The sequence below is a fragment of the Physella acuta genome, unplaced genomic scaffold, assembly GCF_028476545.2.
Source record: "Physella acuta isolate Inbredline_101_S28 unplaced genomic scaffold, ASM2847654v3 ptg000916l, whole genome shotgun sequence".
In the NCBI taxonomy this organism is placed as follows: domain Eukaryota; kingdom Metazoa; phylum Mollusca; class Gastropoda; family Physidae; genus Physella; species Physella acuta.
Window position 1 is genome coordinate 10093 of NW_026732433.1, and position 24908 is coordinate 35000.

Consider the following 24908-nt stretch of genomic DNA (forward strand, 5'->3'; position numbering starts at 1 on the left):
ATAGTACATCTAACACAAACAAGTGACTACTGAATTCAATGATTATACTCTACTGATTTGTTTTTTGGGAAAATCTCGCGTAGGAGTTTATTTACCGTCAACACTTGCAAGAACGACCTGAGTCAGTCGAACATCCTGATGTTTTCTTGGAACAACTGACGGACGCAATCCGCTGCCACATCTCTTTTTAGTCGGGGGGGGGGGGGGGGGGGGTAGAGGGCTAGCTTTCGGTGGTGGCGACAAAGGTGGCGTTAATTAGTGTGAGAGGAGGGGAATTGGGTGTGTGTGTGGGTAACACAGAGTCATCCCTTTCTCAAAAATATAAGTGTGGTAACTTAGCGCGTATGTAAATTGATATTGATTTAGCCATGTATAATGTATATATATATATATATATATATATATATATATATATATATATATATATATATATATATATATATATATATGTATTTATATGTATTTATACTTCAACATATGTATATATATATATATATATATATATATATATATATATAATGCGTTTTTTCTTGGTAGTAAGAAATTTTAGATTATTGAAAAGGGTGTGAGAATATTTGTTATCTGATGATATCTTCATCGATCGGGCACATCGTATTTTTTTTTATATAAAAACCATAACCCGAAATATTTTAAATGTAAACAAACAACCTACTAAAACAAGACCACGACTAGTCAGTATCCTGTTATAAATTTCTCAAGTACATCCACCAACCGTTGAAATAACTTTGTTTACCATTGAATGTCAATACTGGGAAGTATTTATTGCCCCATGCCCCAGTCATGTTGACTACCGTGAACCAGGATTAGAGGCGTTGATGACTTTTATGACTTTTATGACTTGTGTTGGTATTGCCTAGTGTGTTGGGCCTTTAAGATTGATACCATTGTTCTTTCAGGCGGAAGGGGAGATAAACATGGCATATACATCAGATAATTTTTAGGCGTTTATATTAGGTAAGATTTTCAACATTAATTAACTTACTCATTAATTATACGCATTGATTTTGGTTAATTTAATATATAAAAAAATGTAAAAAGTTAATTCTTACTTCTAAGAGTTGAAAAGGTTTGTTTACACATTCTTTAAGGATAGGGAAATGAAGAGTTTATGACGGTGCAATGGCTTGCAAACTTTACATTACCCCATGTCGGGTAGAGATTAATCCTAAGTGGGCTCAGAAATGTCCTTACATTTTTTAGCAGGGACATTCAGCCCAGTCACCTGTGGGATGTTACCTCACATTTTTTTGTTATGGTTTTTTTTTTTTTACAAAAAATACAAACACGTTTTTATCATAGGAATAATAACTACAAAATATTTGTATTAAGACTTACTTAAAAAAATATATTTCTAAGATAAGAAGTTTTGAGTGAATTATTGGTCCGTAAATTCAAACGCAGGTCTAGCTTTAGCTGCAAAGAGGCATGTGTAAAAAAAAAATCACAGACACTACTGACTTCCTCGGTCCGTTTGATTTATCATTTACGATTCGCTTTTTTGTGTGTTATTAGGTTAAAAAACATTTTAAGGGTCCAAAAATTGTACGTTAAGTTTTTAATCAGTTTTACGTCAGGTTAACGGCCTATCATAAACCAGTAGGTCTCTTAAGTTTTGTTTTTAAAAAAACTCATTTCAAGGATACAATATTAAAAATAACTTTAAAGGTTTAGATTTTAAAGACGTGTAATTTTGTTCTAGTTATTTTCCGATTTTAATATCTAAACTACATTGATTATTTTATCTGCAATATTTCTCTGTTTTCTTTTTTTTTTTTTTTTTTTTTTTTTTTTTTTGTAGTCTTTGGTTTGGTTGTATTTGAATTTCATCACAATATATCAGTGTGGTATGTTGCATTCATGAGATGAGGGGGAGTAAAGGGAGGGTAGCAATGGTTAATTATATCCTATTTAAAATACGATAACATTTTATTTAAAAGATTAGTTTGTTGCATGACATGTAGATCACACGACTACAAAAACAGCTAAGTTTATACAAACATTGAGAGTCCTATCACTAAACGGTGGACGCCGTTTAACCATGTAGGGTCTAGAGTCGCGTTGCTTTCTGGTGTAGGAAGTCTCCGTTAGGGGGGCTACCGTCTTTACACCAAGATGCTGGTGGTGGTAAGTTGGTGTAGAAGTAAACCTGCCAGCAGTAAAGTGTCGGGTGGCAAAGTCAGACACTGGCCGACTGTCTGGGGGTGACATTTATATATATATATATATACATATATATATATATATATATACATATATATATATATGTATATATATATATATATATATATATATATATATATATATATATATATATATATATATATATATATATATATATATATTGTGGACTTTATTGATTCGCGTTTATAAGCAGCCCAATTTAAATGTTGGCCTTATGATATCTTCAAACTGTAATGCCACATCCACTAGCATTTTAAAAGGTATCTTCAAACATTTTCTGTAATAATTTGGAGATTTAAAAGTTTAACATTTTTAAAAAAGCCTGAATTCTGGCTTAATATTCTAAGATATTTTTCCATTTAAACAAGGTATGTTATTTCAAACCTGTTTTATTTAGATTATAGAAATACTTTGATCCATACCAATGAATTAATATTTTGAAACAGTGAAACTGAAATAACGACATCCAAATTTATCTTTGATGCTAAAAATGAAGCAACAATTTTCTTTGTTTGACGGGGTTTTTTTTTTTGGCTACATTTTCTGGAAAATTGCTAAACTTGAAATAAGCCCCACACACATATGCTAAACTTGATATAAGCCCCACACACCTATGCTAAACTTGATATAAGCGCCACACACTGTAACTATATATGAGCCACGTACACCTCTTCTAAATCTTGATGTAAGTTATAAACTCTGTTAGGCCTTTAAATAAGTTCTATAGACAATGAAGCACATTATATGTGTTCTAAAGGGCCCAGGACATTTCTGTAGGGCATACCTGAGTTCACTCAGCTTTAAAGGGTACTTGACATGTAGCACTTAGCCCAGCCGTCTTTACTTTCCCTAACACCAGACAGGTACTATCAGAATCAGGCTCAAATCTGGACCGAGATCCGAACTCGAGACTTTCGTGTTAAAAGTCGAACACTCTACCCCGCCACCCCACAAACAATTAATTTGCTGATGTCATTTTATTATTATTGTTAGTCTTTTCCACATCCGTTTTTTATTTGAGTAGTCTTTTCTTTAATAAACATCCTGATATTGGTCTGGAATGTTTTATTTACCATTTGAATAAGAAACCTTATCCGAAATTTAACACACTCCTATTGTTTTTATGCTTTTATTTTTTATCCGAACAAGCCCATCCTAAAGCTACAAAAATAATAACAAAACTAAAACAAGAGATTATAAAGCTCTAAAGTTGTATTCACAACTGTCGGAACTTGATACACAAAACCATCTAAATTATATTTTACTAATTCCACTTTTTTTACAATTTCGTCGAAGGAAAAAAAAATTAAATCTTCGGGCTCGCGTAAAAGCTAAGGTCCGGTAATCCGATACGCTGTATGATTTATTATCTACGCCACGAGAGTTACAGTTCTTGATTTCACCCGGTGTATTGTGAAGGTTATCCCCGTGACATCCGCCCCTGGGGAGATCCGGCAGACTCTACTGTGGTTAACGATGCCACTGTCTGCTACAGACGTTTCATCAGGTTCTTGGAGGAGACGCAGCTTGGCACCTCGACGCTCGTGACATATGCTCGTCACAGATGCTTTATCGTCAAACAACAGCCATGACTCTCCCCCCCCCCCCCTTAGCTACGCCATTGAATAGAAAACAAAGGTATCATAGTGTTTTTACGATGAATTAGAATTAAAAGTTATGAATTTGATTTGATATTTGGGAAAGATAGTGGGTTTAGATATATGGATATTTCTACAGATATAACTAGAGAATTGATTATATGCTGTATCTGGCTGACGTTTTCGATTATTAAACTACTGCCATGACCCCCCCCCCCCCCCAACTCAGCTGCGCCATTGAATAGAAAATTAAGGTATCATAATGTTTGTACGATGAATTAAAATTAAAAGTTATGAATTTGATTTGATATTTGGGTAAGATATTGGTATTTAGATCTAGGGATATTTCTACAGATATAACTAGATAATTTTATGTTGTATCAGGCTGGAGTATTCGATTATTAAACTACTGACACCCCCCCCCCCTCAGCTACGCCATTGAATAGAAAACTAAGGTATCATAATGTTTTTACGATGAATTAAAATTAAAAGTTATGAATTTGAATTGATATTTGGGTAAGATATTGGGTTTAGATCTAGGGATATTTCTAGAGAATTGATTTTATGTTGTATCAGGCTGGAGTTTTCGATTATTAAACTACTGCCATGACACCCCCCCCCCCCCCCTCAGCCACGCCATTGAATAGAAAACTAAGGTATCATGATAAATCGTACCCATACAGTAACACTTACTACTATAACGTTTATACAATGAATTAAAAGTTATAAATTTGATTTGATATTATGAAGTTTAGTTTGGGTAAGATTTTGGGTTTAGATCTAGGGATATTTCTACAGATATATCTAGAGAATTGATTATATGTTGTATCAGGCTTGAGTTGCGATTATAGCCAGCAGGAATTGCGTTCATTGACCTGTTTCGGCAACATGGCGTCATCAAACTGTTGTTGTAGAGCAGAGGGTTATGACCACTACCTTCCCCACCACACCTCCTCCTTTTTAGGGCATTCCGGTTTGATCCGGCCTTGTAACTAAATCATCATCACGTTTTTCTTTATTTTTATTCTGACACTACATACAACACACACACATACACACACGTACACGTACACACACACACATACACACAAACACACACACATACACACACACGCGTAGGCTACACGATTTCCCATTTTTCGAAATGAGGTGGGGTAGAAAAAATAGGATAGCGTCCAATGTAATACTATCAGCTTTATGAGTCCAATTCTCAGAAGATTATCAAGAGGATTGTTTCAACAACCCGGCATGCACGTAGGCCCCTACATAGTTGTAATGGAGACGGTAAAGCCACATACCATTAGGTTGGGTTCCAAACTTTGTCTGATTCCTTTCACCTCCAGTAAATGTAGATTGTGTTACAATACCCACTCCCCCCACCCCAGTGTGCGTCACATGTTCGAATCCCGCACTCACTACACCAGTTAACGTCACACCTCTGTCACAACCCACTCCCCCTACCCAACACACTTCTACACCTCCCACTCCCCCACCCCATGCTCCACACCTCTACACCTCCCACTCCCCCTACCCCACCAGGCTCACACCTCTACACCTCTACACCTCCCACTCCCCCTACCCCACCAGGCTCACACCTCTACACCTCCCACTCCCCCTACCCCACTAGGCTCACACCTCTACACCTCCCACTCCCCCTACCCCACCAGGCTCACACCTCTACACCTCCCACTCCCCCTACCCCACCAGGCTCACACTTCTACACCTCCCACTCCCCCTACCCCACCAGGCTCACACCTCTACACCTCTACACCTCCCACTCCCCCTACCCCACCAGGCTCACACCTCTACACCTCCCACTCCCCCTACCCCACCAGGCTCACACCTCTACACCTCCCACTCCCCCTACCCCACCAGGCTCACACCTCTACACCTCCCACTCCCCCTACCCCACCAGGCTCACACCTCTACACCTCCCACTCCCCCTACCCACCAGGCTCACACCTCTACACCTCCCACTCCCCCTACCCACCAGGCTCACACCTCTACACCTCCCACTCCCCCTACCCCACCAGGCTCACACCTCTACACCTCCCACTCCCCCTACCCACCAGGCTCACACCTCTACACCTCCCACTCCCCCTACCCCACCAGGCTCACACCTCTACACCTCCCACTCCCCCTACCCCACCATGCTCCACACCTCTACACCTCCCACTCCCCCTACCCCACCAGGCTCACACCTCTACACCTCTACACCTCCCACTCCCCCTACCCCACCAGGCTCACACCTCTACACCTCCCACTCCCCCTACCCCACTAGGCTCACACCTCTACACCTCCCACTCCCCCTACCCCACTAGGCTCACACCTCTACACCTCCCACTCCCCCTACCCCACCAGGCTCACACTTCTACACCTCCCACTCCCCCTATCCCACCAGGCTCACACCTCTACATCTCCCACTCCCCCTACCCCACCAGGCTCACACCTCTACACTTCTCACTCCCCCTATCCCACCAGGCTCACACCTCTACACCTCCCACTCCCCCTACCCCACCAGGCTCACACCTCTACACCTCTACACCTCCCACTCCCCCTACCCCACCAGGCTCACACCTCTACACCTCCCACTCCCCCTACCCCACCAGGCTCACACCTCTACACCTCTACACCTCCCACTCCCCCTACCCCTCCAGGCTCACACCTCTACACCTCCCACTCCCCCCATCCCACGAATCACACCTCTACACTTCTCACTCCCCCGACCCAACACGACACACCCCTACACCTCCTACACCCCCACCCCTACTTGGTGCATCACACCTTTACACCCCCCCTCCCCCTACCCCACCTCAGTTAGAACATCCTTGTCAATAGAATGTTGTCTAGTTTTACCCCGCAAATTAGTCTTATCTCAATTAATTAGTTCATTAATTTTCTCGGATTAAACTTTGACAGATATGTCTTCACGACAAAGGAAAACCTGCCCGATACATTTAATGTGTGTAGGATGTGGGGGATTCGCAGCATGGGCTTGTTAAATGACGTCAGGAACTATTATTAGATTCTGTCTTCTTCTTCGTTCTTGATTGTAAAGTTGGACGGGAATTACTCCTGCAGATTTAAGTGTCAACGTGTTATGCGTCATAAGCCCGTTGACTCATATTTCAGCCTGCTCGTATTTTTTTCTGAATTTGCCTCTATAGGTTTTGTCCAACCAAGAACAAACTACAAAGAAGTAGTAGTTTTATTTTTTTTATTCACCCTTAGATTTTCCCGGGGATTTGAACTCGGGACCTTCTAGGCTTAGCAATCATGACCTTTTTTGGCAGCCATTAAGCTTAGCTCAAGTTTATGTGACCTTTCGTTTAAATTGGACCCCAGCGCTCTAATTGTTAGACCCGTTGTACTGGCTACCTTGGTTCTAGTTCAAACACATTGTTCTAACCGTGAGATCTAGCTACCTACCTAGGTTCTAATTCATTGGGACCCATTTTGCTACCTACTTCAGGTTCTAACTCATTGGGACCCGTTGTTCTAGCTACCCAACAAGGTTCCAATTCCTAGGGACCCATGCTGTATCTGTGGGACACATATTGCAGACTCTAGAACGGATCCATTGCTCAAACACTTACCTAGGACCTAGTTGATAGAGTACCGTGTCTCCTAAACACTTTACCTTGGACCTAGTTGATAGAGTACCATGTCTCCTAAACACTTTACCTAGGACCTAGTTGACAGAGTACCATGTCTCCTAAACACTACCTAGGACCTAGTTGATAGAGTACCATGTCTCCTAAACACTACCTAGGACCTAGTTGATAGAGTACCATGTCTCCTAAACACTTTACCTAGGACCTAGTTGACAGAGTACCATGTCTCCTAAACACTACCTAGGACCTAGTTGATAGAGTACCATGTCTCCTAAACACTTTACCTAGGACCTAGTTGACAGAGTACCATGTCTCCTAAACACTTTACCTTGGACCTAGTTGACAGAGTACCATGTCTCCTAAACACTTTACCTAGGACCTAGTTGATAGAGTACCATGTCTCCTAAACACTTTACCTAGGACCTAGTTGATAGAGTACCATGTCTCCTAAACACTTTACCTAGGCTCTAGTTGATAGAGTACCATGTCACCTAAACTTTACCTAGGCTCTAGTTGATATAGTACCATGTCTCCTAAACACTTTACCTAGGACCTAGTTGATAGAGTACCATGTCTCCTAAACACTTTACCTTGGACCTAGTTGACAGAGTACCATGTCTCCTAAACACTTTACCTTGGACCTAGTTGATAGAGTACCATGTCTCCTAAACACTTTACCTAGGACCTAAATCAGAGGTTTCCAAACTACGGCCCGCGGGCCGTATGCGGCCCGCGATGTCCTTTCATCTGGCCCGCAGAGATCTTTTTGTCCACGGAAAAAATGTTTGTTTGGTGATGGCTGAGGAACTTTGCCCAGAAAAATCAAAGACATGCCTGAAAGAACCTGGCCCCCGAACTGAAATTTGATAGTTAATGCGGCCCTCGGACTGAAAAGTTTGGAGACCCCTGACCTAGATGATAGAGCACCATGTCACCTAAACTTTACCTTGGGCCTAGTTGACAGAGTACCATGTCACCTACCCTGACTAAACCTTCTCGTGGATTCCAGAATGTCTCCTATGATTACGGAACAAGATCCCATTACCGAGTCACGTGACTAATCCAGGCTGTTCACAGCTGGGGTTAATGTGACCGCAACGTCGCAGATAAGGAACATAATCTGAAGAAACTGCAATAAAACCGTTTCAAACCAAAGGAATGTTGATATCTTTATACCCGCAGCCACTTTACAAATGACATGCGTTTTATTGCTTAACAAAAAAATATATTTTGTGAATAAAAACAAACTTTAAACTGTGTTGTAAAGAACTTCTTTAGCAGAACATTGAACTTGAAATTTTACGATCTTCCTTATTGCTGGATTTATAGCGTATATATTTTTTTTAATTTCACAGTTAAAAGTTTGATTCTTAACACGGTTTATCTCCTGGGGTTGTTTGAGATTTTTAGCTCTGGTTTCTGATTGGACACCTTAGGCGACACGCTCAGGTGCCATGCATGCACACACACACACACACACACACACTAGCAGACACTCACTATACACACGTACACACACCTACAAACACACACATGCACACAAAATCATAATAAACACAAACACTTCTCCACCGTGATCAAAGTAAAATAGTAATCATCTACTGTGCATAATACATACATACATACATATATATATATATATATATATATATATATATATATATATATATATATATATATATATATATACATATATGAATAGAGTTAAATATTGGGTACATATGTATTTAACGTATGAAAATCGATAGTCAGTAGTGACTCTACTTTGATGTATGTATATTTGTACATATGTTACAATCCTCTTAGCGACCGACTCTAGTACCACAGTTAAATGTCCGGTTGTTGAATGATCGACAATAAAAAGCGTCTCAGAATATTTTGTCTCATGTCTTCTTATGTAAATGTAATCTCAATGCATGACTGCTGTGTTCGGTTCGAGAGTGCTGTAAAACATAAATAGAAACAGGTTGTAAAAAAACTTGGCGATACAACAAAGAAAGTTTACAGTACAGTGCTGGACAGTTTGAGAAACTATCACCAGACCAAGTTGCCTAGGAGGTAGTTGTCCGCGGCTACGTCAAATGGGATCCGGACAAAAGGTCGACATGGACAAAATGCCGACATGGGCAAAAGGCCACAAGACAAAAGGCCGACTGAAAATAAGGCCGGCATTTATAAGACCGACATTCTTTTGTCAATGTCGGCCTTTTGACCTGTCGGCCTTTTGGATGTCGGCTTTTTGTCCTACAGCCACATCAAATGAACAAACTTTCAAAAGGTCAACTTGACCCGTAATGTTCAGTTATTACATTCGTGGTGGTCTATCATGGCCCCCCGATTAGAATTCACTTTTTTTAAATCCGCTGCGTCAGAGTTTAAAAATAGAAAACCTCAAGAGTTCCAAATAAAAATGGGCTCGAAATTAAATGTTTTAAAAAATCCTCAATTTCGCGCCTGTTAAATTTTTTTTTAGAAACCGTTTCTGCAGGTCTGACACTTTAGCAGACGACGTTTTACAACTCTCATAAAACTAACTTCCTTATGCGCAAATTTATTGCACAGCTTTGAATAACGGTTTCAAGGAGGCACCCGCTATCGTCTGCTATTGGATTGAACACTAAAGTCTATAACCTGCTATTTGAGTTTTATTTAAAGGTCTTCTATATTAAGACAAGAGTAAGTCGCTTATCGCTTTCCGAGATTAGTAAAGTTTGTTGATGTTGGGAAACAAACTTGTGAAGTTAAAAGTAGTCTTTTGAGTCAAATTACTGTTTTATGTCAAAAGACGTGTTAGACTGTTTTTGTAGTAGATAACTTGAATTTAGATGATAAACTAAGGTCTATTGCGTTTAGTTCTAGACTAAGTGTTTTGATGTTAGTAAAATTTTATTTGAGTTTAGATTATAGCTATACGAAGTTAGTTTCATCGGTTTGTAGAGTATGATTTTATAACCTTATCATTCAATGTTGAGGGTTCATTATTAATTTACCAAACCCTCTTTCCCTTGTCAGTTTAATATTATAAAGCAAGAGAAGGAGTGGCGTAGCAAGGATTTTCGGGCCTATGCAAAGATTATTATTGGGCCCTACGTTAATCTGTAAATTGTTTATTTTATACGTCCAAAATTGTGTTATATGTAGTACCCCGTAGCGTAAAATACCATTGATTTTATGTCACTTTTATGAAAATACAAACTAACAAATTAACTGTAAGACTGTAACCTTTAAGTAACCTAATACGGTAGCTTCACGAGGAGGGGGCCTCACATTTTAGGCGTGACTCCATGACTGTCAAAACTATGTTTTATTCAGTTAAAATAATAAAATATTAAGGAGAGGAGTATCAATCCACCGGAAATGCAAAATTGTTAGTCGGGGTGGGGGTGACACTCACTAAACGCACCGGGTGATATCAAACCTTGTGACGCCACTAACCAAATGCAAATTTTAAATAGTTGGTCATGATTAATTTAGATTTGTTTTTTTTTCTCTTTCTTATAAGTTTGCAAAGTGATTAATATGTTCCTTGAAGTCCATTTTAGCTGCTTCTTTATGTTCGATACTTAGAATGGCCAAGTTACTGACCCAAAGGGCATATTTACAACTTGTTTCATAACTTCATCATACTGGAGAGACTTGGGACGCCCAACTGTACACTAATGTCGAGGCGGCTGAAGGACACCCCTTATTTTTTTTAGCCATTGATTATAGTAGCCTTCCGCATCCCTAGGGCATGGCGCTCATTAAAACAAGTGTATGCGCCGTAGTGCTACGGGGGGAGCCCGGGACGCCGGCTTATTCACCTGTACAGTTTGACCGTTGAATTAAGCAGTAACTCTGACCCCTTGCGCACCCAATCCACTGACCCCAGGTGCTAAGAAAGCAGCTGTGAAACGCTTTACTGTCAAGGAGCCGCCCTCCGAACGAAATAAAAAATAGTTAATGGAAGAAAACTGGAGGAGTCAGAGTTTCTTTCTGGCTCCCCTTCGGGGAGAGGGGGCGGGGGGGAGGTACTGCTCCTCATACGTGGGGTTGTGGTAGGAAATTTCACGGTCAGTAGAGGTTTGTTTGAATGATTCTAAACGACTTCCCGATGTATCTTGGCGATTGGATCAATTTGTATTCATGCATAAATGACAAGGAGACAGACAAACACAAATCTTTATGTAGCGGCATATTGATTAGAGATAAAGTAGATCAACAAACACATTGTGATTAAGGTTAAACCTAGAAAAACATTGACGCATTTTCGACGTTGCATGTTGTGAAAACACTGTCCACGGCTGTTATTTAAATTTGCGGGTGCCGGATGTCAATGTATAGGCTAACTCTCTCAACTGCTTACCCGACAAAGCACAATGCCTATAGTGTTATTAATATGGATGGGCCCTGTACAACCCCCCCCCCCCCCCCAGTAAGAAATATCTGGTGGTCTTTTTTTGGAACTTTTGATTTTTCTAAAGTAGAAAAGGAACTGGATTTCTGTTTTCTTTTTAACATTATTTTTATTAACACAAATATTAAAACTCCAATGTAAAAGTTAAGAAAATATTAAAGAGGGAAAAGAGCCCCTATATGCCCCGGGCCCATATGCCTTGCTTACGCTAGCTTTACGGTAGCTACGTCACTGAAGAGAATAATTAATTATAATTCTATTTTAAGTTTGTTAAAATGTTGACAATGTAATAAAGAAGCAAAACGCGTAAGGAACGTAATTTTATTGTGTGAAGAAAAATGTATATACCACCAAGGTCACTAGATTATGTCATCTAAATATAAAAGCCACGAAGACATGAATTAAAATAAACGAATGACGTCATGTACGTCACACATCTACGCCTACCTTTGTGGCCTCAACAGGGACCCTCCCTCACAATTTATCGGTGTGGGGCGACCCCAGCGTGGGTTCTAAATGATGGGTCGGGGCGTCGGCCCTGTACGCAGGGGCGTTGTCCTTCTTACCTGGGTGTAACGTATTCAGGGTCCCCTTACCTGGGCGTAATGTATGCAGGGCTGACCTTGGACGCGACTTGTCTGGGTGTCACAGCGGCACTGTATGAGAGGATTTAGTTTATTGGGTTAAGAATTTGAATCGTGAGAGCAGGCTATCAAATTAACACTGACCTTCAGTTTATTTATTATTTCAAGTTTACCGAATTAATTGAGAGTTGAGCGGATTCATATATGTAAAGAGGTGGAATGTTCATTTGTGGGTATTTTAGATTTTGTTCAAAGTAATGTTAGCCCAAACGTGCATTAACGGCGTGGGTTTAGCGGTAGAAAGTTTCAAGTTCGTACTTACGTACAATTGTTTCAACATTCGCTGTACGTACCATTGTTTTAAGAGTCGCTGTACGTACCGTTGTTTTAAGATTTGCTGTACGTACCGTTGTTTTAAGATTTGCTGTACGTACCGTTGTTTTAAGATTTGCTCGACGTACCATTGTTTTACGATTCGCTGTACGCACGATTGCTTTGCGATTCGCTGTACGTACCATTGTTTTAAGATTTGCTCTACGTACCATTGTTTTACGATTCGCTGTACGTACCATTGCTTCAAGATTCGCTCTACGTACCATTATTTTAAAATTCGCTGTACGTACCATTGTTTTAAGAACGAAGAACAAAATAATTTTATCAGCCTGGTGTACAAACAGTTGCATTACTACCCGCTATACAAACAATTATTTATTCCCCTATTCACCGTGTAAAGCTATACATAACTTTAATCTTATCAGCATGAAATAACAAAGGACGCAATTATTGATGGGATAAATTAGACCCACTTGAAGCAAGCTTAAGCCTTTAAATGCCAATGTATCTATGTACTAAACTACAAATCTGCTGTGGTATTACAAGCATGTGATGTGTGTCCAAAGCTTAGCTCTTGTCACAGGTTTTAAACAACACGTGTAAAACCTAATCACACATGTGCTACAATGTGATACAATGTGATACAATGTGATACAATGTCATGCAATGTCATACAATGTCATACAATGTGATACAATGTGATACAGTGTGATACAATGTCACACAGTGTCATACAATGTGATAAAATGTCATACAATGTCATACAATGTCAAACAATGTGATACACATGATACAATGTGATACAATGTGATATACATGATACAATGTGATACAATGTCATACAATGTTTAGTCTTAGCCGTCTTTCTTATTGAAAAGGTGTTCTCAAGACATGCTAATGCTTAACTCTTGACAAGTGCCTTATATTTTTTTAATCTACCCCCCCTCCCACCCCCCCCCCCCCACCCCCGCCTGCAACAATTTTACCGCGACCTCTCCACTACCCTCGCCATACACACAATCACACTCCGGTTCAAATAAACAAAAACCTAACTGCCATAAATTAAAAAAAAAAGGTTCGGAAAGATTGTGAAAACTCCTTGAACCGAGTAACAAAAACCAGTGTCAGTCTTGTATGGAGAGTCTCCCACGTTAGCATGTGGGTTGATGTGATATACAGCGTACAATTGCCCTCTCTGATATACAGCATACAACGGGATTGTATGAGGTATTGTGTACAATCGGCTCGTTTAATTTACATACAGAGTTTAGTTTGTTTCCAATGTGCTGTGTCAAGTTTTGTGGCTTGACTTTAACGCACGGGAAGACAATTATACATGCATACATAGTGTGTGTGTGTGTGTGTGTGTATATATCAGAGGCGTAGCTAGGGGGGGCGGGGGGGGGGGCGGCCGCCCCGGGCGCCGACCCTATGGGGGCGCCAAAAGGGGTGGGAAAAATTTTTTTAAACTGATTTTATGCTGCAGTTTTGAATTATAAACTGTCTAAGTTAAGAAATGTAATGGCTACACGCCTTTACACACTGATTTAACTGTCTTCTACCTTGATTTCTTAATGTGAAACATATACTCTTAAGAAACAGTGACCGGCAAAACCGCTTTGAAACTTTTCCTAGATGGGGGGGGGGCGCTTTTTCGAGACTTAAATCGGAAGAATTTACACTAGATTGTTGAGTCGATAAACGTTACCACTATTAAAAGAAACCAATTGTATTAAAACGTATTGTACGATTGTTGAACTGTAAAATACGTTAGTGACTTTTATCAAGATGGTAAGGGGGGGGGCGCTTTTAGGCTAAATAAAATAGCAAAATTACACTGGATTCTGAGTAAACAACCTATAGCTCTCAGAAAGAAACGAATTGTACTGTGCATTGTATAATTGTGTAACATTTTTAAAATAAACCGGGAGTGATCTCCCCTAAACTTTCTCGAATATTCTTATATAAAACAACAGGGGATGGTAACTGGGGATATAGTTATGATTTTTAATCCATTTTAAATACTTAAACTTTTAAAAATAGAATAGAATCTCATAAAAAAAACATTGCGCACCAAGCAAACGCCGAATAAAAACGCGTATAATAGTGCGCAATATTATTAGTACTTTAAAAATTTACATTAGTTTTTTGAGAAATCGGAAGTAGCGTAAATTACTCCTTCCAGTCAACGGAAATTACTCAAAATTTAACAGAAGGTAGAGAATTAGATCTTTTACTTACATGTGAAATTTCATTTATCTATCTGAAATAGTACTCAAGTTATAGGCTTTTGAAAAATTCAAAGTAGGAAAAGTACCACTTCCGGTTATCGGAAATCGCTCAAAAGTTGATACGGATCTACGATTTTGATAAAATACTTATATATGAAATTTCATCAACCTAGCTGTAACGGTACTCAAGTTATCGTGTTTACACACGGACAGACAGACAGACAGACAGACACACACACACACAGACATACGGACAAGATTGCAAAATTATGTTTTTCCGTATCAGTGAGGTGTAAAACGTCGAGATTTGTAAAAATCTCGATTTTTTTTTTTGCACGATTACAATACTTTCTCTATACTACGTATATACGAGAAAGTAAAAAAAGTTAGTTACGTTAAAAACCACTCTACAAACTTTGTCCAAGATGGTTGTGATGAGTGTGTGTGGGGGTGGGGGGGGGGCGCTTTTTTCGCTAACAAAAATCGCAAGTATTTGTACTGGATTGGTGAGTAGATAACTCTCTTAACACTTAGTAAAGAAACCAAGTGTATTAACGCGTAATGTACAATTTCACTAGCCAGTTTTGTTAAAAAAAAAAAAAAAGACGCGACTATTTCTTTGTAAGATTCTTACGATTCTCTCAACTTCAACGTGAGAGATCAAATACTTTTGATTGATTGCATTACATCTTACCTGGATCACTGAACTATATTAAAGAGAACTAAATATCACGGATTCTTGAATCCCTAAGCCACTAACCACCACTTTTTTCCATGCTCTTATTTCATTCTCCACTGTCTGTAATCTAGCTCCAAGCCATACAGTAAAAGAGACCACATTTAGTTATAGATCCTGATTGAATTTTTTTGACAATGCATTTGAATTCCATATTTTCTTAGAGTGTTGAAAGGCGTTTTATTGCTGCTGATTATAATCAGAACGTCATGGGCTATCATTAAATTGATTGTTACTGCTTCTTCAATCAATACAATTAGTTCTGCATTTGTTGTTAACGTTGTGCGAGCAGTGTTTCTTCCAGACTTTTTTCTCCGGGGGGGCACTTGAAATTATCGGGGGGGGGGGCGGTAGACTTTCTTCGGGGGGGGGGGGGCGGACACTGTTAAAAGTATATATTTTCTATATATAAATTTTATAAATTTCATTTCGTTCAAGGGGGCGGTAACAATTTTTCGGGGGGCTTCGCCCCCCCCCCCCCCCCCCGAAGAGATGCCTGGAAGTAACTCTGTGTGCGAGAAGGCAGGGCAAATCTGCGAAATCCAAGACTACGAGCTGTTAACATCCGTTGGATTCCAGTTTGTTTTCTCTAGCTTGTTTTGTCATACCATCAACCAATCAACGAAATACCCATGTCGTATTCCAATGTGAACAATAAATATTTCTGATAACTTCTTCTTGTATGTCACTTGTGTGTCCTTACTCTAACAAACTTCGAATCCAACTATGTACCATATCACAACAGAGATCGTTCCAAAACTAGAACATAAAAGGCTGGTCTAAACAAATTAGCGTTAGCTACAAACTACCCTCTAACACAGATCAGGCTTATTTTTTTTACTGACATTACTAATCTTTCGCAAAAAAAGTTAAACGCATCTTAATGGGAATTAAATTGTCGTAAAGTTTTAAGAAATGAAAATCATACAATGTAATTATTAAACCTTGTCCGGACTGTAGCACACACGCTTACACACACACAAATACACTCTTACCCACACACAAGCTTATATATAAACACACTATCACACACACATAATTATACACACATGTGTATATATACACATGTGTATATATATATATATATATATATATATATATATATATATATATATATATATAAGCGGGGGGGCGCCAAATTGAAAGTTCGCCCCGGGCGCCGGGAAGGGTCGCTACGCCTCTGGTATATATATATTGATTTTGGGTTTATTTTAGGGTGAGGTGAATTCTTAGATTTTTCGTCTTTGTCTTAAGGTTAGTATTATGGTAATATATTGGTATAGAGTTCGAGTTAGAATCAGGATTCTATCTTGGAGGATGGGGGGGGGGGGGGAGAAGGTAATTTCCTGTGAGGGTTAATTGACAGGGGGGTAATTGACAGGGGGTAATTGCTCCGGGGGATAAATTCGGGGGCGTAAATGTCCGGGGGGTAATGTCCTGTAGCCATATATATATATATATATATATATATATATATATATATATATATATATATATATATATATACATACATAAATATATATATATATATAAGGGAGTCTATATGTTTGGCTGTATGTATTATATTTTAATAACTTGTAATTGGTTTTCGTTTTTTTTAACGTGTACCTGAGTTCAGCATTGTACCCTCCAGCCCTTCAGCCCACCCACCCCCCCTTCCACCCCCTCCCCCTTGTTCTACCACGTTATCGAATCACACGTCCCCAATAAAGGAAACATTGCTGGTTAAAACTGTGGGCCCTTTCCTGACAAGGTCCACTCGAGATAACTCGAACACGAAGTTTATTCATGTTTGACAGAGTTATCTTTGTTTTTCGTCATGGGTTATCTCGCTGTCCCGCTGGCTGTTGTTGCATAAGAAAAACAATTGTATTAGCTGCGAAACTGTTTTTTTTTTTTTTTTGAATAATTATTTTTAACATTTAGAATAGGATTCATTGAATTCGAAGCTTTATATGGATTTGGGGGTGGCAAGAGAGGGGGGGGGTTCTTCTTCAAATATTTCCGTGGATTGAGCGAAAAAATCATTTTAAAAAAAACAAAACATTATTTGATCCACTAAGATTGATTTAAATCAATTGCTATGTCAAAATGTTCCTTATCTTTTTACAAACAAATAATTTTTAAAAAATGGGGGTGGGGGGGGGGAGTGGGGGGAGAAGATGAAACAAACAAACGTAACTAGACCTCCGTAGAAATTAATTGTGGCCAAAAATGAGAATATATTTCCTGCATTGTTTAGTCAGCCTATTTTTGTCACCGTGAGTCTGAAAGATTTTGTTTTTCCCATGATATTCACTTTGTTAATTGAATTTTATTAAATTAATAAACCCCAAAAAATACATCTTAAGTAAGAGCTCTAATTTTTTTGCGATGTAAGTGACGTATCTATATGACCTATTTAATTACGAATGTGCGAAATGATATAAACACGTGACCTAATAAAATAAAAACCCCGACTCTTTCCCAGAATAGACAAGTGTACACGATCTCTTCGTGATGAGATAAAACAAGTGTTCCACATCCCAGCGTGGTGAGATAAAGAGGTAAGGCTATGTGAGATAACAAATCGGGCTGGTGATGGGTTGGCTGTAACATGAACATTACATGGTTGGCATAAGTCACATGTCTCCAACAAAACATTACATGGTTGGCACAAGTCACATGTCCCCAACAAAACATTACAAGGTTGGCACAAGTCACATGTCTCCAACAAAACATTACATGGTTGGCACAAGTCACATGTCCCCAACAAAACATTACAAGGTTGGCACAAGTCACATGTCCCCAACAAAACATTACAAGGTTGGCACAAGTCACATGTCTCCAACAAAACATTACATGGTTGGCACAAGTCACATGTCCCCAACAAAACATTACAAGGTTGGCACAAATCAAATGTCACCAACAAAACATTACATGGTTGCATAGTTGGCACACCTTGTATTCCAATATCATCTAACAACTCATGTTTTTAATGGTACAGATTGCCGTGAAATGTCCCCAACTTAACATTATCTTAATGCTGCAAGTTTCCTCCATTCAAGGACTCTAACGCCTGATAATGATAAAATTGAGGGTATTACTTTTGTTCTTTTTCATTTTTAAATACATAATTAGTAGTTAAAATAGCATCCCCTGTATAATCAAGTGCTAAAATTACAACCTAAATCGCAGTACTGTCCGAATACACTACGGTTATGGTTTTGGGTAAGTTTATGTCTTTAAACAATACAGACTTGTAACCAAGAATAATTTTGCATTTAGGTTTTTGTCCGAATACACTACAGCTAATCGTTATGGTTTTAGGTAAATTTATGTCTTCAAACGATTCTGACTTGTAACCAAGAATAATTTAGCATTTAGGTCTTTGTGCATTTATGTTTTTGTATTGCTTCACTGATCAACCTAATACTCCTGATGTTAAGTGTTCTTAAACATACATGTATGGGCGTCAGTTTACCTGTAGTTATGGGCCACACTAATTAGACCGCTATTTGGGTGGACACGTTTCATCAGACGTCAGCCCTAAGTAGGCTGGGTTAGGGTCAAAGACTCTTGTATCCCAACCAAGCCTGTAGCCTGTATGCTCTACTTGTGAGCTTTCTAACATTTCAACTGTAGGGTGCAAGCCCAATCCGACGGAAATATGTTTCTTTGTTTTTAATGTGGGTGATTAAGATCAATCCCATTAGTTTCAGTGCAAATGAACTGATCGTCACAATGCAGGGCTAACCCGCCATGTTCATGTAGATCTAAAAATAACTGACCTTTCTAAGACTATACAACGTAGGAAAACCCGGAACAACGGCGTCATTTTGTAGAAATGTTCTAAAAATAAACACGTCCCCAGTCGACCGTGTAATTAATGATGTCTGCCGCTCTTCGTCGTGACGTCATGTTGTAAGAAACGTTCACGGCAGACGGTTAGATCCGTGTCGTCTGCTGAGGGCCCCCTGTTGTGTGCAAGAATGGAAAAGCCATTTTCCGATGTCCACACCTCTATTCCTGAAAGAAAATTGATACGTTTTTGGCGTGGCTCTAAAACATGTCAATGGTAAACGTATCATTTTGCACGTATAGATTAGTGTGGCCGTTTTTTTAGATGAAAGAAGTTTTGTTTGTGAAAGAAAGAAAAATGTTTCTTAATAAGTTGTGTAATGTTTCGCGATAATACGATACATAGGCACTATTTAAGGCAGCTCTTTTATCCGGAGCCATATTGTCCACAGCCGTATTATAGATATATTATTTATTCAGTCTATGTTATATCCCCCCAAAAAAAGACGGGATTCGTGGTATCAAGAGGGATGGGCGTTAAGTGGGCGTTTAAATACTATTTTAAATCAGGTTATTTAAATATATAATAGTGTATTATGAAAGAGAAGTGGAGCCTACACACATACAAAAATAATTATGGCCTTGGATTGTCAATCAAAGATTCTCTTACAAATAAGCAACTTCTGGGTAGCATGGGGGATAGGTGGATGTGAATAGTAAGGTAGTCTCAAGGTAAACATTTTTTTTTATTTCTGAATTTGAAAATGTATTACTTTTTTAAAAAATATTAAATATCTAATTATTCAACGGTTTTAATTTTAATAGAAATTTTTTAACGTTTGCGTCTTTTAGATGACGAAATGTAAACACAATACACGTATTTCGTCCATGTCAACTATCATGTTGGGGTCCCTCTCACCAAACGTGGCAGCTGACGTGATCTTTTCAACAGGACCGATTTCTTCGGGGACCGTTTTGTCATTGACCGTAATGACGGGGGTACCGGATCATTTATTTTAGACAAAGTATGTACAGTCAGGCCAAAGAATAAAAATGGACAGAGATATTTCAACTAAAGCAGAGTGAGTGTTACGTGTCTAAGCATGCGTGTGAGTAGTTACAACGCCAAGCATCTCAAGGCTGGGATGGTAAAATAAACTTGGATTGGATCTGGGAATAGGCCTACTGAAAAATATGCATTTTATTTTTATCTTCCAATCCTCTGTTCCGCGATGCCATTCGTAAATATTGTTCTTTGCAATGTCTTTTGTAGTCATCCCTTATATGATGTCTTACGTAAGTTGTAAGAGAATAGTACAGAACGTAGAATTGAAAGTTGAAGGTATGATTTTAGCAGGCAGCTTTAGAGATACAAGGCACAGGTTTATTCTGCTGGCTAGATAAAAATGACATACCAGAGCGTTGCAATATTGGCCAATCGTTGTGAGTTTTGGCATCAGTAACATTGGGACATTTGGCGGTATCAAACGTTACGAGATAACTGAGATAAAAATGGTATGTCACGATTGTCCACAATCACGACATTGGACAGCGACAAAATTGTCCAGACACGGTCGAGTGGTAGGGAAATCTATTATTAGCCCACGGTCAAATTTATATCATACGCTCAAGTCCGTAGAGCGTCTCTGAGTCCATCCAGCTCTAATGGGTACCTGGCATTAGTCGGAGAAATTAAACTCGGCTGGTTGTACTGCTGTACCTACTATCTCTTTACATGCAAGGCTCAAAGAAACAGATGAACTCTGCTTCACCTCTCCACACCAATAAACTAGTCTGAAAGGGACACGTTTATCCAGTGTAACTACACTTTAATCAGACTACATACTTTATTGACCATTTATCTAGTGTGTACTGGTTTTTATGTAGGCGACACAATCGCTTGATGAGAACCAAATCAGACAAACAGATAAACTCTACTTCATCTACACCTCGAGCCTTGACTATCATACCAACATGTAAATATCGAAACAATGTTTTTGCTAGTAACCATGGCCTAACCATGCCCTAACCCTAGTAACAACCGGACCAAACGCCTACCCGCATCAGCCTGATAGTAATCTGACTCTACGCCCAAATCAGACACAATCATGCCGGCACAATATCGGCACGGTGCTATTTTTTTCTTCAACCGTAATTTGAATATTTGAGAGGGCGTAAAGGTAGTGAGTGACGTCATTGAATGTTCTCGTTTGATGTCAAGCGTTATTTTTTATACACCCCCTCCCTCCACTTGTCTCCCCTCCCACCAACCGCAACAGCAACCCCCACCTACCACCCACTGCCCAACTGCTGCATTTTTATCAACCTTCACATCCATCCCCTACCACCCCTCCCCCTGCCAGCAAGTCAACCGAAACCTACCCGAACACTCCCGGCTCAGTAATGTGCTGCAGCCCACAAGAAATTTTAACTCTACCCATCTAGGATGCTTTCACTATTTACATCAACCTACGCTTTTATTTTTTATTTTTTAATATTACATTATAGTCTTGGACAGTAAACACAGTAAATAAGCCTTTCAAATATCCATGTCCATTAAAGTAAAGTTGAGAGGCTATACTTTTATTGCCAATTAAGATCGAGTGGTCAGTACTATGTCCAGTCTAATATAACCTACTTCTCCAGATCTAAGTCAGGGTGACTTAAACTTTTTTGCAGGGTTGGCTCGCGAAGATCATACTATTTGGAGCCGGGTTAGCTCATTAAGATCATATTATCTGGAGTCGGGTTGGCTCATTAAGATCATACTATCTGGAGCCGAAATTCCATTTTTTCGAGAGACACCCACATTCCCTACCACCACACCCCCCCACCCCATTGTCACGTAGGGCCCGTAACTCAGAAGTTGTTTATTTCTCCTATTTCCGTTTGCAACAACCACTGCAAGATCTGCCTGATGTGTGAAACATACAACATAAACACCCGGATATTAGCTCACAAGTACATGTATGTTGTTTAAAGATGATTGATAAAGCTTGAGCAGAGTACAATATCATGTTTATGATCGGGGGGGGGGGGGGGCTTTGTGTAGTTTCAATACATAAAAGCGAAGGTGCAAAAATAACAGCAAAAACAAAAAAATTGAAAAATGTGCATTACATTCTCATATTTTTTTCTTTTACCAAAATAAAGAAACTGCATCAAAATAATAGTCATGTTGGCCTGTTACTAAAACAAAGTAAGTTGGAAACCCTCGCATTCAATAGCTACATTATAATGTTGTTGTTTTGAATCTCAATAACGCATTAATAGCTTGTTTAACAGCTTATCCTAATTACTCCAACGAGTGTATGTAAAGCTAAGGCACACATTTTACAATTTAGTAGACCCATTATTTATTTATTTATTTTTTTGCGCAAAACTAAGAAATATGCCTACTTTAAATAATATGTACATTTATAAAAGTAAGTTATTTTTTTTTTAAATTAAAAGAAATTATTAAAAATACAAATAGGCTCTACCCCTACATGACAAAAAAATTGTTTCAACTATGAAACAAGCTTTATAAATAGAATTCTATGTATAAAAAAATACTCAAACGCTTTCTCTAATTTTTATCTCACTTGTGGGCGATTGATATGTGGCTATGTGTAAAGAGATGGGATGGGGGCGATGGGATAGATATTTTTTTTTACCCAGCCATCATTTCTACAACCCGGATTTTGCCACGGTGGCCAGATTTTCAAAGCGTTTGTGACTAAAAAATTTCTCGTTATTAGTAATCCCTACCAAAGTATTCCTGCGTCATAGTGTTGGATAGGCGGCTATGATGGTGACCTTTTGCAATTATCTTTTTTGTTTCATTACTACCTTTGGCCAGGTAAGGCTCAGCACAACACGTAATGTTGCAGCCGATAAGATACTGTGGCTGATGTTTGTTTCGAGATTAGACGAAATGTAGGTGTGTTAATGGACAGTACTTTAATATGGAAAGAAAACATTAAACCGTTCTTTAGTTTTTTCAATTATTTCAGTGATTTTATTCAGTTTTTGTGACAGAGTCTGTTTTAAAAAATAAAAAAGTTTATAAATATTTTTCAGGTAGGCCTATATGTTATAATTATTGCTTTTAAAGAAATAGTGAATTTAACTTTTTTTTTTTAAATCGGACATAATTGCTTTTCATACACAAAAGAAAGAAATATTGTGCGACTATTGTGTTTTGTGTTTTGCCTCAAGTGAGTTATTTATTTTTCTAACAGAGTTAATCTTTAAGCCCAATTCAGAACAGACAGATTAAGGATCAACACGACAGAGAGATTAACGTGAATCGACAATGCGAAGACAGCCCAAGTTAGCTGTAAGGCAGGGTTGATGCGGTGTGTCATTCAAGCGGAACAGCTTTCAAACGGACTGGATATTGTGGATTGAGGTGGTAAAGTTGACTGGATATTGTGGATTGAGGTGTTAAAGTTGACTGGATACATCCGTGGATTTGGATTGTTCTGACAAGACAAGATGGAGTACATGCTCCCCGCGCCCCTGACCGACATCACGGAGGAGCCGGAGGATGTCTCAGAGATCACGTCAAGACGGGGGTGAGTACAGCTGTTTACGGCTCTCGTGATGTGGGAGTAGGTCTTTTCTACCGATTTCATGATGTGAGAGTAGGTCTTTTCTACGGTTTTCATGATGGGAGAAGGTCTTTAGTTATGGCTCTCACGACGAGTGAGTAGGTCTTTTTCTTACGGCTTTCGTGATGTGAGGAGGTCTTTTTACGGCTCCTATGATGGGGTAGGTATTTTGTTACGGCTCTCATGATGTGAGTAGGTCTTTTTCTTTCAGCTCTCATGATGTAGGTCTTTTTACGGCTATCGTGATTGGATTAGGTCTTTTTTTTCTACGGCTCTCATCAGTAAGTAGGTTTTTGTTTACAGCTCTTATGAGTACGTTTTTTTTTATGGCTCTTATGGCGTGAAAAGCCTCTTTTAACGCTTCTCATGAGTGAGTAGGCCTTTATTATTGCTCTCGTGATGTAAGTCTTTGTTTAACTGATCTTATGATGGGCAAGTCTTTTTACAGGCTGTAATGATGAGTGAGTAAGTCTTTACGGCTCCCATGATATGAGTATGTCTGTGTTTACAGCCTTCTTAATAAGTAGGTAGCTATTTCTTTACGGCTGCCTCTGTGAGGAATTCTTACTTAATTTTCTCCTAATTTTACGTACATCTTTCAAAGTGGGAGACTTTTATTTGCGGCCCTTACAATTTTTGCTTTTGTATTCATGATCAGACGCTCACATAAAGTTGGTAAAGTAACATGTATGGTTATTTTTAGATCTTAATTACATTCTGTAGCCCTTTACTTTGACATTACATACAATCTATTTTTGGACACTAAGACTTTAGTCATAATAAAGCGTGACGTAATGCACACTTGAAGTGTTTGACCACTATGATAGATAAAGCAGCTG

The 24908-nt window shown here is 38.9% G+C and overlaps 1 protein-coding gene across 6 annotated transcripts in view; it reads left to right on the forward strand.

Moving 5' to 3' along the window:
* The first annotated feature begins 944 nt into the window (after nt 1-944).
* Nucleotides 945-24908, forward strand: part of LOC131953293 (uncharacterized) — a 49617-nt gene continuing 25653 nt past the window's right edge. For 2 of the 6 annotated variants that reach the window (XM_059316419.1, XM_059316423.1), the window contains exons 1-2: nt 23417-23536; nt 23698-24033. In XM_059316419.1, coding sequence (XP_059172402.1) covers nt 23954-24033 — 80 coding nt within the window. In that variant the 5' untranslated portion in view covers nt 23417-23536; nt 23698-23953. Of the gene's footprint in view, nt 976-18175; nt 18241-23416; nt 23537-23697; nt 24034-24908 lie in introns of those variants that run through there. The other 4 variants (XM_059316422.1, XM_059316421.1, XM_059316420.1 and 1 more) reach the window with 4 other exon arrangements.